General features: G+C 48.6%; 1 protein-coding gene across 2 annotated transcripts in view; it reads right to left on the bottom strand.

The window, feature by feature from the left end:
• Nucleotides 1-13,945, bottom strand: part of Gls2 (glutaminase 2) — a 15,965-nt gene extending 2,020 nt beyond the window's left edge. The window contains exons 1-15 of one of the 2 annotated variants that reach the window (XM_021175337.2): nt 13,504-13,945; nt 9,036-9,135; nt 8,557-8,678; nt 7,826-7,955; nt 7,165-7,244; nt 6,655-6,818; nt 6,404-6,462; nt 4,409-4,441; nt 4,128-4,186; nt 3,536-3,602; nt 3,352-3,402; nt 2,999-3,175; nt 1,211-1,342; nt 805-897; nt 568-629 (exon numbers count right to left, since the gene is read on the bottom strand). In XM_021175337.2, the coding sequence (XP_021030996.1) occupies nt 568-629; nt 805-897; nt 1,211-1,342; nt 2,999-3,175; nt 3,352-3,402; nt 3,536-3,602; nt 4,128-4,186; nt 4,409-4,441; nt 6,404-6,462; nt 6,655-6,818; nt 7,165-7,244; nt 7,826-7,955; nt 8,557-8,678; nt 9,036-9,135; nt 13,504-13,685 (1,511 nt within the window). In that variant the 5' untranslated portion in view covers nt 13,686-13,945. Of the gene's footprint in view, nt 1-567; nt 630-804; nt 898-1,210; nt 1,343-2,998; nt 3,176-3,351; nt 3,403-3,535; nt 3,603-4,127; nt 4,187-4,408; nt 4,442-6,403; nt 6,463-6,654; nt 6,819-7,164; nt 7,245-7,825; nt 7,956-8,556; nt 8,679-9,035; nt 9,136-13,258; nt 13,484-13,503 lie in introns of those variants that run through there. The other variant, XM_021175338.2, reaches the window with a different exon arrangement.
• Between the last annotated feature and the right edge of the window lie 267 nt (nt 13,946-14,212).

Raw genomic sequence — 14,212 nt, 5'->3', positions numbered from 1 at the left:
CAGATCTCATTATGGGTGGTTGTGAGCCACCATGTGGTTGCTGGGATTTGAACTTCGGACCTTCAGAAGAGCAGTCGGGTGCTCTTACCCACTGAGCCATCTCACTAGCCCCCAGAGTTGATGAATTCTTAACTCACGGCAGGCGCTTTGATTTTAAAACAACAAATCCTCAGGCTGGAGAGATAGCTCAGTGAAGTGCTTGCCCGCCAAGCATGAGGACCTGAGACCTGAGTTTGATCCACAGACTCTACATTGAAAAAAAAAATATATATATATAGTAGCACTGGTTTTTAATCCTAGATTGGTGGGGGGTGGGGACAGGTAAGTCCCTGGGGCTTGATAGGTTATGACATCTGAAATTGTCCTCTGGCTACCACAGGCACACATACAAATGTACAACTGGGCAAACAGGCATGTGTACACAATGAACCTACAGACACTTATTTAAATGCAGCTTCTCTAGTCTAACCGGTAAACCGAAGCATTTAGCAGTTTGCTACACTGTGTTCTAATAAGATGTGGTACCGCGAGTATTTTATTACCTCTATTTAGTCATGACAGAATTACCTTCGAAGGGCCGAGACATCTCCACTATATGCAGCAAATAACAGGTTCACCACGGTCTTGTTCTGGAACACACATTGCACCCACCTGAGATGAACTATGGCTGTGAAGCCAGCCAGCCATGCTCAGCTCACCCCTGTGGCCCTCCTCCATGGGCCTCTAGACCAAGGCCACTGCTGAAGTCTTGTGGAATGTATGATACCTTCTAAAATACCCTTTAGGCTACCGGGTCTTCCTTACCCGAACCTCTCCTCCTTCCCTCCGTGGGTCTAGCTTCCGAGCGCAGTGCCGCAGGTTGTCATAGTTGTGGAAGTTAAAGAGAGACACCAACTTCTAGAATTAGAAGCCAAAAGAATTGTTTACTTATCCCTGCCCTTCCTGGGAGCTCACAGTTGCTCTTACAGTGCTTACCTTATTCTTTTCTTTTCTTTTTTTTTTTTTTTGGGGTTTTTTCTGAGACAGGGTTTCTCTGTGTAGCCCTGGCTGTCCTGGAACTCACTCTGTAGACCAGGCCGGCCTCGAACTCAGAAATCTGCCTGTCTCTGCCTCCCGAGTGCTGGGATTAAAGGCGTGCACCACCACAGCCCGGCACCACTGACTTATTCTTGACTAAACAGTATTAACTTCTATATGCAGAACAACTCACCTGGCAGAAATTGATGCCCCTTTGGCTGTTCCCCAGCTTGTCTAACGGCGGTGACAGACACATCATCCCCATGACATTGGGTACAACCAGGAGGATGGCTCCTGACACAGCTGACTTGGCTGGCAGGCCAACCTGAGGAACAAGGTGGACTAGTCAAAGTGATTGCACAGGCAAGGCCACACCCACCTCAACCTCTTAGATTTTTCTATCTGCCTCCGACTACTCTCTTCTACCGTGTGCATCAATACATTTAGGGAATGCTTGCTGAGACACCAACAGCACTCTCCTGTGTGTTGTGTTCAAGCCAGGAAGTGTTCTCCAACCTTCCTTTTAAAAAGACAAATTACTTTTTAACTTTATGTATATGAGTGTATGTATGTGTACCACATGTGTGCCTACTACCCAAGGAGGCCAGAGGAGGACAATGGATGCTCTGGAGCTGAAGTTACAGATGGTTGTGAGCCACCATGTGGGTGAGCTGATCCCAGGTCCTCTACAAAAGCAGCAGGTGCTCCAGAACACAGAGCCGTCTGTCTTTCCAGCCCCAGGAAGTGGCCTCTCGGTCAACTTCTATTCTGGGAGTAGAAGGCAGACAGAAAGATAAACAAGGGCTTTCAAAATGGCCTATCAGGTTAAGGTGCTTGCTGGGCGAGTCTAGCAACCCAAGTTTGCTCCCCAGACCTCATGTAAAGGTGGATGGAGAGAAAAGCCTTTACAAAGTTGTCCTCTGACCTCCATACATGCACCATCATGCATACATATATACTCATAATAAATACATTTTTAAATTTTAAAAATGGGACCTGGGGGCTGAAGGGAGGATGGCTCAGTGGAAGACCAGGGTTTGGTTCAGAACACCTGCATGGCAGATCACAATTGTCTGTCAGTTCCAAAAGATCTGATCCCTCTTCTGTCCTGTCTGAGCACTGCATGCACATGGTACACAGACATACACGCAGGCAAAACACCTATACACATAACTTAAAAATGAATAAAAGTTTTATTGAGACAGGGTTCCTCAAACCAGATATTGTTCTGCCTCTGCCTCCCCGGCACTGGAATTTAAAAATGTATATATATTTTTAAAAGTGAGGTGGGACCTGGAGAAATGGCTCAGTAATTAAGAGCCTGGGCTGTTCTTGCAAAGGACCCCAGTTCAGTTTTAAGCACCAGACCTGGCAAGCTCACAACCACCCGTAACTCCAGCGTGTGGGGTGGTCCAGCACCTCCACCCTCAGTGGCCTCGTACATTCACCTGTACGAATCCCTTCCAATAATAAAAATAAACCTTTATAAATAGACAAGCAAACACGGGAAAAAAAAAAAAAAGGACCAGGGCACTACAATCAGAGATGGAGGTAGTTTTGTTTGAGACAGAGCAACCAGGAAAGTCTTCAGGGCTGGGGATGAAGTTTATAGTGTGGTACAGGGCTTACCCAGTGTAGGTTTGATCCCCAATGCCAAATCAAACAAGAAAAAAAAAAAAGCCAGGCTAAGTGCATGACTGTCCTTCTAGTACTTTAGAGGATGAGGCAGGAGGATCACTGACTCTGAGACTGCCCTCAGCTGCACAGTGAGAGCCTGTCGTGGGGGAACAGAGAAATAAATCAGCCATGCCTCTCCCTAGAGGTGGCATCTAAGATGGGAGCCAGCTATGGAAAGGGTCTATATATTTAAGGAATGTGATGTATTTGACAAAAATCCCCTAAGGATTCTTAGCCTATTTGCCTGGCTACCCTCTCCTCTTGGCACTGGAATCAAGGCAGCCGGACAGCAGGTAACACTCACATGGAAGGCAAACTGGCCTGAGAAGTCATACATGCCACAGGAATGCATGAGGCTGAGGGTGTTGCGCACGGCCTCGGCGCTCAGCACGCTCTCCCCTGTGATAGGGCAGATGCCGCCGTTGGCCAGAGTGGCCGCCATGACACTGCCTGACTCACAGGTAACCTCCACAGAGCACAGCTACAGAGACAAGAGAGGTCAAAGGGCAATGTAGACTCGAACACGTTAATGTAGAATAACGTTCTCTACATCTAGATCTTTCAACACGTTCTAACAGAACCACCAGAGAGGAGTGTCTACCGTTTAACAGGAGGGCACTCTGTCCCGTTCCCTTGACCCCGGGAATGTTTGCTTACCTGGAAATAGAGATCAAGGGCAGCCATCATGTCCACACCCTTAGGGAAGCACTGCAAAGAACAGGGTGTAGCAGTCTCTTCAGGACATAGGCTCACATTGCCAGGGGCTCACATAGCCCGACCCCCTGCCCTTGACCTGGCAGTAGAACTCTCAGGGACTTTCTCTATGGCCTTTCCCAGTTACCTTCTTCTCCTTGAGGTAATAACCGATGGCGTAATTCCGATCCCCAGTCTCCTTCTCTGACTGGAATCTGAAGCAAATACCAAATTTCATGCTTGAAGCTTAAGGGGTGTGTAGGGGGAAAAGAAGGAGGGTACCTTTCCTGGGATACAGAATTCTGATGCCTGTGTGAGGCTGGAAGCCGTGCCTTTACAGTCTCAAAGTATTAGTGGGAACTTCAGAACCTGAACAAATACCTGGTGTAGCTTTGTGGTTAAATGTAAACAAACAGAAACAAAACCCACCGGAAGCTGTCTAGTGACTCTGTCTAGGAAATCTGGCAAGATGTTTGGCTCTGAGTCTTGACGAGGGCCTCAGCACAAGCCAGCATGCTGCCTTTCTCATTACGTGGTAATCAGACATGGGATGTTATTTCTCCAAGTAAGTAAATGTCGATGCAGAAGCTCAGAGGAAGCTGAGAGGCCAAGATTCCCCCCAAATTTCTTCCTACGATGATATATAGTCCTCTTTCCCTTCCCTCCTCGCCTTCCCCCACCAAGCATACACATGCTCAAAGGTACAACCTACTCAGCCAGTCTCCTAAACAGAGTCTTACGTGGCATTGCTGAACCCCATGAATTCATTCCCGGCCATCTTGTTCAGATACTGTAACACCTGGAAGAGAAGAGAGGTAAGAAAGACACCTTTAGACTAAGGATCGCTAGCGAACACACCCGGGCCGATGATAAGGCACTCGGACCCTCTCTTTGCCCAGGAGAGTAGGGACTTCAAGAAGCTGAAGCCAGCGGTCCCCACTCCTCTGGAGATAGCCGTAGCAGCTGTGTGGACAGCATGGGGTAGAGAAAGGCAGGAGAGGGTTGAGTGAGAGGAACTTACAAAATCGAACTTCTCTGCTTTGTTACAGTCCATCTGCACAGAAGGAAAGGGGAAGCAATCAGCATTCCAGGTCTGGGAGGATGGCAGACAGCAGGGGCAGGAGGGCTTAGTCAAGCCTTGCTACTGGGACTGTTACATTTTACAATGCCCTTTGTTTGCTCTGGGAATGTTACATTTTACAATGTCCTTTGTTTGCTCTGAGTCAGGCCTGGGTTATCCAGTAGCTGAGAGCCCCTCTGGCCTTGGAGTAACTGATGTTATAGGCACCAGATACTTCTTGTTTAAGCAGCTGAGACTTTTTGTGCATGCAGGTTTATGTAGTCTAGTGATAGAAAAATCCAGACCACCAGCCCGTGTGGTGATGCACACCTATAATCTCAGCTTTTGGGAGGTTGAGGCAGGAGGATTGTTGAAACAAACAAACAAACAAACAAACAAAATGAAACCCTGTCTTGAAAAAACCAAAAAAAAAAAAAAAATTATCAAGGAATGAGGATTCAGATAACCTCACCCCATCTACTTGCCTCTCCTCTCTCCCGGCTCACTCCTTCTGTCTCCACTTCGGTCTCTAAATTCCACCTTATCCATGATTACTACTATCCGTTTTATTTATTTATTTACTTTTAAATAGAGGTCTCAGGTATCCCAGACTAGCCTTGAACTTGTGATTTTTTTTTTAATGTATATGAGTACACTGTAGCTGTTTTCAGACACACCAGAAGGGGGCATTAGATCCCATTACAGATGGTTGGGAGCCACCATGTAGTTGCTGGGGATTGAACTCAAGACCTCTGGAAGAGCAGTCAGTGCTCTTAACTGCTGAGCTATCTCTCCAGCCCCAGAACTTCTGGATTCTGGCATTACAGGCATATGCTACCATGCCTATACCCCCATCCTTTATGCCCCATTCTATAGCCTCACTCTAGCTTATACCTGATTCCCAGATCCTCTGTGACAGAAATGGAATGTGTCTGCTGAATATTCAGTTATATTGATGAATGATTTTTCTTTCTACTACCAGGACTGAAACTAAGACCTCAGGAATGCTGGTCAAATGTTCTGTCACTGAGATATCCCCAGATATATTGATAATGAAACAAAAATGATTTCTTTATAGCAGTGCCAGAGATTGAAGTGCCTCGGGTTTCTGCACATGGTGGAGCAAATGTTCTGCCCAAATGTTCTTCATCCCCAACTCTAGAAGATGAGATGAGGCAGGTCCCAAAGATAGGGCTGCCGACAGGACTCCCCAGAACAGGGAGGCATGCTTACTTTAGCACTCGCGAGACACACAGACACAGACAGACAGACAGACAGACAGACACACACACACACACACACACACACACACACACACACGCCAGGCTCACTTCCGTCAACACTGCAGGCTCAGCTAGGAGTCAACACTCCAGGATTCTGAAACCTGAGTTCCTAGGGGGAAGGGTTCCTAACACCACCTTCTTCAGGAAGGACCGTGATTGGCCCCAGAGTGTCGCTGCCCACACTGCTCCTGCGTTCTTGCTCAAGCCCTGGGAGACCTGCAGCTGATGGGCCTGTTGGACATCACTTGCTCAAGGCCAACTCACAGTTCCAGGTGACGTGAATGACTGCCCTGGACTGGCCATTCACCCTTCTGTCAGCATATCTCTCACCCAGGAGTGGCCAATCAATGCCTGATGGTGTTGTCCTCCCCCTGCTCTTGGCATTTGGCTCTTGGTCCTAGGCAAAGGTCATGACCTGCTCATAGAACTCTGGGAGGGGGCAGGGAGCACATGGGGTGAGGGTGAGGGGACGAATGTGGCAGCTATCACTAACATCTACAGCTTATAGCACAGGACTTCCTGATGCATTTTTTCCATGCCTCTTATTAACTCTCAAATGACTCGGGAGCCCCCCACCCCCTGCCCTATCTGCCTGGAGAACTGAACAGATATGGGGATGTAGGGATAAGGGGAGTTGAGAGATTACCTTTCAGAAGGTTAGAAATGCACTGACCTTGATCAGGGAGCTGACCACAATGGCACCAGCATTGACCATGGGGTTATGGGGAATTCCTGGGGAAATACAAACCACTCAGTCTTGTCAGTCACCAAGAAAGCCTACTCTGCACTGTTCCCACTCTGAAGCTAATCGGGGTTGGGTCCAGTTCCTACCTGGAGGAGAGCAAAGGCTAAGACACAGAGGAGGAGGCAAGGCACAGGGCTCAGGAGAAGGCAGGTATGAACCTGAGCCCTGGAGATGCTCACCTTCCTCATTGAGGGAGAGTTTGTTATAGCGCAGACCACTGGGTTCCTTGCCCACAAACTTGTGCACGTAGTCAGTGCCTAAGGTGCTCACGGAGATGGCGTAAGTGAGGGGCTTGACACAGGACTGCAGGCAGAAGGGGATCTTCGTGTGGCCCACAGAGTGCCTGGAGGAGACAGGTACCATAAAAGGGGTTAGACTTTGTTCCGCACCTGTGCTCTCAGCTCCTGCCTCTCACCCAGCATCTTTGTTTGTGAGACAGGGTCTATCTGCAGAGCTCTGGCTGTCCTGGCGCTCAGGAAGTTTGTTCCGCACCTGTGCTCTCAGCTCCTGCCTCTCACCCAGCATCTTTGTTTGTTTGTGAGACAGGGTCTATCTGCAGAGCTCTGGCTGTCCTGGCACTCAGGATGATACCAGGCTGGTCTCAAACTCAGAGATCCTCCTGCCTCTCCCTCCTGAGTACTGAGATTAAAGGGGTACACTACAAGGCCCAGCATCACCCAGCATCTTACCGCTGCCCATCCACAGTGCACAGGGAGACGCCCCAAAGGTCTGGGTTTGATTTGGCCAGGTGCGGGATGTAGGCTGCCACCTGGGCATAAATGGGTAAAGAAAAGGGAGACAGGTGACTGTGGAGAACAACACAGCTGTACTCAGGGTCAGAAACTTTGAGGTAAAAGTTAAAATCTGTCCCCTTTTGTATATTCCTTCCAGAACCAACAAGGCCTTTAGTCCCTTGCAACCATACATCTCTGTAGTCCAAACAGTAGAGCCCATGAAATATTAAAAAAAAAAAAAAAAAAGGCAATTCTAGGATTAGGTTCTCAGGTTCAGTCCCTGTAAGTCTCCTTGAAGGCTGGACTGAATCTCTTTACTTTGAGACAGGGTCTCCCTACATAACCAATACTGAACTCAAACTTCTGAACCTGTCTTAGCCCAACAAGAGCTGAGACGACAGGCCTGTGCCACCAAACCCTAGCTTCTGCCATCCACATCCATAAAAGTCCTAAGTCACATACTACTAGAGTCACACCTGGAAACACATGAAACCATGTCCTCAACTTTATAGGCTCTACTCATCCATCACTGAGTCCACAGCCCCAAGACCTCTCTGAGAAGCACTGTGTATCTGGCCCAGAGCCCTTTCCCCTCCCTCGTCCCCTTGGCCCTCACTTTGCCTCCAGTGGGCTCTTTGGCATCCTCAAATATGCGATCCACATGGCCCGTGAACTCCTCAAAGTCAGGAATGACAAACTTCTTTCGGAATGCCTGAGTCAGGAGCACAATGTTGCTGCTCACACACCTGGATCCCAGACACGAGTGTGTTAGGAGCTGGAGAGACACAGCTGGGACTCACTCGGGAGCACGGAAGTCAGAGGTAAGGAAGGTTGAAGTGTTCATTTGGTTTTGGACTAGCAGTCGTGTGACTTTTGGAATATCATTTCATCTCCCTAGGTTTAAATTTCCTAACCTCTAAAATGATATGTTCTAAAGACATGGAAAGATATCTCAAGACATTCTGAGAAAAAAAAAAAAACATTAAAATCAGAATAACCACAGCTATGGGCTTTAGCATTGAGAAGTCCTAATATATACACCATATATGTATGAGAACATCTTCTATGGTTTTTTTTTGTTTTTGTTTTTGTTTTTTTCGAGACAGGGTTTCTCAGTAGCCCTGGCTGGCCTGGAACTCACTCTGTAGACCAGGCTGGCCTCGAACTCAGAAATCCGCCTGCCTCTGCCTCCCAAGTGCTGGGATTAAAGTCGTGCGCCACCACGCCCGGTTTGAGAACATCTCCTAGAAGCTACTAACAAAATGAAGGGTTGAACTGTTTAATTCCCAAGATATTTCCTCCTACAGAACTGTTTTGGGGGTCAATGCTCATCTCTGGGGCTCTCACTTTTGGAAGAGCTCTCGGTCCAAGAGGCCACCGCTGCTGGACTCTTGGACCATGCGCTGCATCTTGCTCATGCAGTCCTGGAGCCGTGGGTCTGACGTCTGCAGTCCAGTGGCCTTCAGAGCCTTTGAGGGGGAAGAAGAGATCTGGCTAGGTCAGCCAAGGACAGCAATCCATACCTCAGTGTTTCCCAATAGCTACTCAAGTCACTCCACCCCAATTACAACTGGTAGAACAAATTGGTTTTGGAACTTGGAAGGCTAGCAAGCCTCTTGCCACAGCTCACAAAAGGTGTTCTCCTCTGGACTTGGGGGAAGGATGGCCTTGGCTTTTTAGCCCAGGCAGCCATTATCCCTCTGTATTTCCCATCCCCCAGTGACAGCCATTAGCTACCCTACACTGTTAGACCATCCCCTCCTCACAGGTTCCAGAGACTCTAAGGAATCAGGATTCTCTGAATTGGCAGATAGATAGCCACTCACCGTGGTGAACTTGTGGATAGGGATACGCTCCTGTCCCTCTGCAATAGTGTAGAAAAGCAGGTCACCAAGTCGAGGCAGCATGCCACTGTGTGAGGCGTCACTGTTTGGGGGAAGAGAGGGGAAGGCAGGAGCCTGAGGATGCTCCCTCCTCCTCCTCCTCCTCCTGCTGGAACACGGACCTGCCATGGGCTGTCATCCTAAGTCTCCTCTTTGAACCATCTGGCAGGTTCTGTGATCCTAACTTTCACCCCAGTGCAAGAGGTTGCTAATCTGACTCTCTAGTCTCTTTTAAAAGGAACTCTGAACTTTTCAGTCCTTTATTTCGAGCCACCTCCTAAATCATTCCAGGTACTGATGTCCGGCAAACACTGGAAACAGAGTGCATCCAGCAATGGTGTGTGTCTTTCCTTGTGTTTCCCATGAGGATTGGTACGAGATGGAAACACAGCATCAGTCTGACTGTTCCCACGTTCTGCGTCTACAGTGAGTTAGTAACTAACACTGGGCAAATTCATCTTCCTATTTTCTCTCAAATGCACCCTCTTCTCTCCTGCACAGTGCAGTCCTACTTTGCTCCCAATTGCTATAGGTAGCAATATTAATATTGCTTAATATTACTTATCTATGGAATAAAGATATAGAATGTCTACCTCACACAGGTGGAGTGAGGCCTATCTAAGACCTTACTCCATGATAAACTGCCCTATATAAAATAAGCCAATCACGAACTTCCTGTCTGTTCTCTGCCACTGTATGCTTTTGTCTCCACACCAGCCGCAAAGGTCTCTCACACTGGTATAAAACTCCAAAAAACATCTAAAGCAATGGTTCTCAACCTGTAGGTCTTGACCCTTTGGGGTCAAACAACCCTTTCACAGGAGGGGCCTAAGACCATCAGAAAACACAGATATTTACATTACAATTCAATGGAACTCACAGAAGTAACAATGAAAATTATTTTACGATTGGGGGTCAGCACAACATAAAGAACTGTTTTAAAGGGTTGAAGGGTTAAGCCCTTTAGTACATTAGGAAGGTGGAGAACCGCTGATGTTAAGACTTCTTTTTTTTTTTTTTTTTTTTTTTTTTTTTTTTTTTTTGGTTTTTCGAGACAGGGTTTCTCTGTGTAGCCCTGGCTGTCCTGGAACTCACTCTGTAGACCAGGCTGGCCTCGAACTCAGAAATCCACCTGCCTCTGCCTCCCGAGTGCTGGGATTAAAGGCGTGCGCCACCACGCCCAGCTAAGACTTCTTTTAATATTAGTAGACTTAGAAAACTTTTTTTTCCCCTAAGATAGGCTTTCTCTGTGTAGCTCTGGCTGTCCTGGAACTCATTCTGTAGACCAGGCTGGCTTTGAACTCAGGGATCCACCTGCCTCTGCCTCTTGGGTGCTGAGACTAAAGCATGCACCATCATGCTTAGCTTAAGACAGTTTTTAAGGAGGTTCCATTTAGCCCAGGCTGGATTTGAACTTGATATGTAGTTACATATGATCTTGAACTACCTACATCTCCAGTGCTGGAACTATAAACAGTTGTGAAAAGATGCCCATGCCCTTGCCATAGACATGTCCAGAGGGAGAGCCCATCCAATAACCCCATAGCTCTTGGGAGGCAGATGCAGGAAGATCAACAAAGACCCCAGCCGGGCTTTTAGAAAGCCATTTTAAAAAGTGAATATAGGGTAAGCAAGATGGCTCTGCAGAAAAAAAGTGCTTGCTAGGCAACTCCGGCAGTGAGTTTGACCCATGAAACCCTTCTACCACGTAAAGGTAGAAGGAAAGAACCAACTCCGAAAAGTTGTCCACTGACATGAACATGTGGCACACTGGTACTCATATGCTTACACTAAAGATCAATTAAAAATAAATTCATAAATGGGAAACATAGCTTACCAAATACTATGAATATCATAATTTTATTTTTGTTAAATTACAAGCCCATGCATATATAACATATATAAGATGTTATAACATATGGTTATATCACAGTATTAACTAGTTATCTCTAATACTGGGGGTTTTATTCTCATCTTTGACTTATCTAGGATTTTTTTTTTGTTTGTTCTAAGAGTCTTTCTATGTAGGCCTGGCTATCTCAGAACTTACTATGTAGTTCAGGCAGTCCTGGAACTCACAGAAATCCTCCTGCCTCTGCCTCCTGACTACTGGGGCTAAAGGCCAACACACCCAGCCTGGTACCCTGAGAAGTCAGAACAAACCAGGTACCCTGGAACTAGAGTTATGGATAGTTGCGCTAACCACCAAGTGGGTGCTGGAAACTGGGCATGGGCCCTCTTCAGGAGTATCAAATACTCCAGGGCTGAAGAGCTAGCTTAGTGGTTAAGAGCAGTTGTTCTTACAGAGGACCTGGATTCAATTCCTAATACCCATGTAGTGGCTCCAGTTTCAGGGGATCCAACACCTCCTCTGACCTCAGCAGGTACCAGGCTTGCACATGGTACACATACACATATACAAAGCAAAACACCTATATACATTTTTTTTAAAAAGTTCATAAACCAAGCAGGATGGTGGTGGCACACACCTTCAATCTCAGCCTTGGAAGTACTGGGAAGAAGAGGTAGGAGGGTATTTGTCAGATTGAGGACAATCCTGAGTGAGGTTCAGGACAGCCAGGGTTACACAGAGAAACTTTTGTCTTAAGATTTGTGTGTGGGGCTGGTGAGATGGCTTAGTGGGTAAGAGCACCCGACTGCTCTTCCGAAGGTCCAGAGTTCAAATCCCAGCAACCACATGGTGGCTCACAACCATCCGCAACGAGATCTGGCGCCCTCTTCTGGAGTGTCTGAAGACAGCTACAGTGTACTTACATATAATAAATAAAATCTTTAAAAAAAAAAAGATTTGTGTGTGTATGAATGCCCATGTGAGTCCCTGGGATTTACAGATGGTTGTGAGCCATCATGTGCAGTGCTGGGAATCAGATCCAAGTCCTTTGCCAGAGTAACAAGTACTCTGAATGTCTGGGTCTCAAGCCCTAAACTATATACTTTTAAATAATCAGAATTACAATGTATTTCTTCTTTGCCAACCTCCTTTACCTTCCAAACACAGAAACTTCTCTCCCTTTGTTAACTCCTCTACCCAGGGAGCCAAGGTTCAAGACCTTTACCAATTAGTTCCCTGGAACACAAGCAGCCACAAAAAACTAGGTCTCCTACAAATATTCAGTCACATCCAGGTGGTAGTGCCGTATGCCTTTAATCCCAGCACTGGGGAGGCAGAGACAGATGGATCTGAGTTTCCAGGCCAGCCTGGGTTACAGAGTGAATTCCAGGACAGCCAGGGCTACACAGAGAAAGCCTGTCTTGAAATAAACAAACAACAACAACAACACAATTCTGTCACATACTGCAGTGAATTGTGATGGGTAAGAAGGATCCAGGGATGCCTCTGGCTCCCCACCCCAAAGGTCTTACAAGGGAACGGATAAGCAAATGGTATTTGCTTACCCGACCATATTTATTGGTGTTGAGGTAGTTTGCTGTCAGTCTGGTTCATTTAATTATGGTGTGCATATGTTTCTAAATATCACTAAGAAGATATGATAGGGAAAACGGTCCATTTCCTATACTGCCATGAGGCAGGAGCTACCAGGAAAACGTCCAGCTGGATATCTGAGGATAACAAATTTCATGCTTTGAAAACACTTTGGGGATGGAGAGAAAGCCCAGCTACTAAGCATTCCTGGGCAGTGTGTGCTGGGGTGGGGGTGGGGGGTGTCGACTTCCTGGGTTGAAGATGGCCCCAAAGGGAAAAAAACTCTTCAATTTAGAGAGGCGGAGCAACGTAATAGCTGACTTGTTTAGGAACTGTCTCACAATTTTCTCATTTATGAATAATCAACGCATTCCAAAACCAAGTTGGAAACTTGATTATCAGTGTTTTGCCAGCATATAAAATATTCCACGGTTAAGCTCTGCTACAAAAACACTCCGGACACATACGCACCTACGTGCGCATCAGCAATGACGCACACCGCACATTACCCACTGGCAGAGACAAGAAACCCCACACAGTCAGACCCAAGCGCACTTGGACCTGGGGCAGGAAGCTGTTCGATATCCACAAATTCCCTAAAATACTGGGACCAGAGAAGAAAGAGAGGCTGGGGATGGGCAGGTGTGCACTCGGCCCTGCACTCAGACACGTGCACCAAGCAACACTCCGCGCTCATCTGCGTTCCCAAATAAGTACGCACCTTGGACAGGCATCATCTCGAAGACCGACCTGCCCAAACGCCCTCCCGGGCGGACAGCACCTGACCGCCCGAGCGCGGCGGACCCAAAGCCCCACATCTAAAGGAAAAGGCATCGCAGGCTAGTGAGCGCGGAGAGGAGATGAGATGCGCTCCCTCTCTGGGGAAGGGGACTCCCAGGGAGCTAGCGAGAACGACAGTGGGAGTGGGAGCCAGCCTGTCCCCTGCCCCTGTCCCGCGAGCCTTACTGATCCGAGTGCTGCGGCTGGTGGCTGTGCGGCGTCCCCCTGCCCTGCGCCGCGGCCTCACCGAGGTAATACCGGACGCCCCTGCCCAGAAGCGGGCCCCGGCTCAGGTGACCCCAGCCTCCCTGCAGACCGTGGCTGCCTGCGCGGCTCAGCGCGTTCTGCAGAGCCCTCATGGAGCGCATGCCCCCGGCGCGCCACCCGCTCGGCCGGGGCGCTCCAGACGTGCGAGCGGCGGCAAGGAGGGAGGGGCCGAAGAGTGGCGGGCGAGACTAGGAGCCGGGGAGCAGTCCTGGGGCCAGTGGAGCCTGCGGGGGTGGGGGGGAGGACCGGCCCGGTGGGAGTGGTTGGGGTCCGGGGAGGGGCCAGTCCGGGACAACTCGGACCCCGCAGGTACACCCATAGCCCCCTCACAGCCTCCAGCCAGGAGCGCCGTGGGTTCGATTGAGGAGAAGCTGGAGGCGGCTGGGCGGGGAGGGGACGTGGTCGGGAGTCAAAAGGGACAGGGACCGCGTCCAATCACTGAGGAAGAGGAACGCTGGGAGGCGGGGAAAGTCGCGGGAGGCTGGGACTGTCGGGACACCCGCGCGCGTCAGAGCTTTGGCGGGGAGAGGATCGGCCTCTGCGTAGTCGGAGTTCGTGGAAACGCGCCAGGGCTGGGGACGACGGAGCGCTCTGGTGCAGATGAAAACGCCTCACTTTCAAAGAGAGA

This window comes from Mus caroli, chromosome 10 (genome assembly GCF_900094665.2).
Source record: "Mus caroli chromosome 10, CAROLI_EIJ_v1.1, whole genome shotgun sequence".
Classification (NCBI taxonomy): domain Eukaryota; kingdom Metazoa; phylum Chordata; class Mammalia; order Rodentia; family Muridae; genus Mus; species Mus caroli.
Note: the sequence above shows the minus strand (reverse complement) of the source record. Positions and strands in the feature narration are given on the sequence as shown.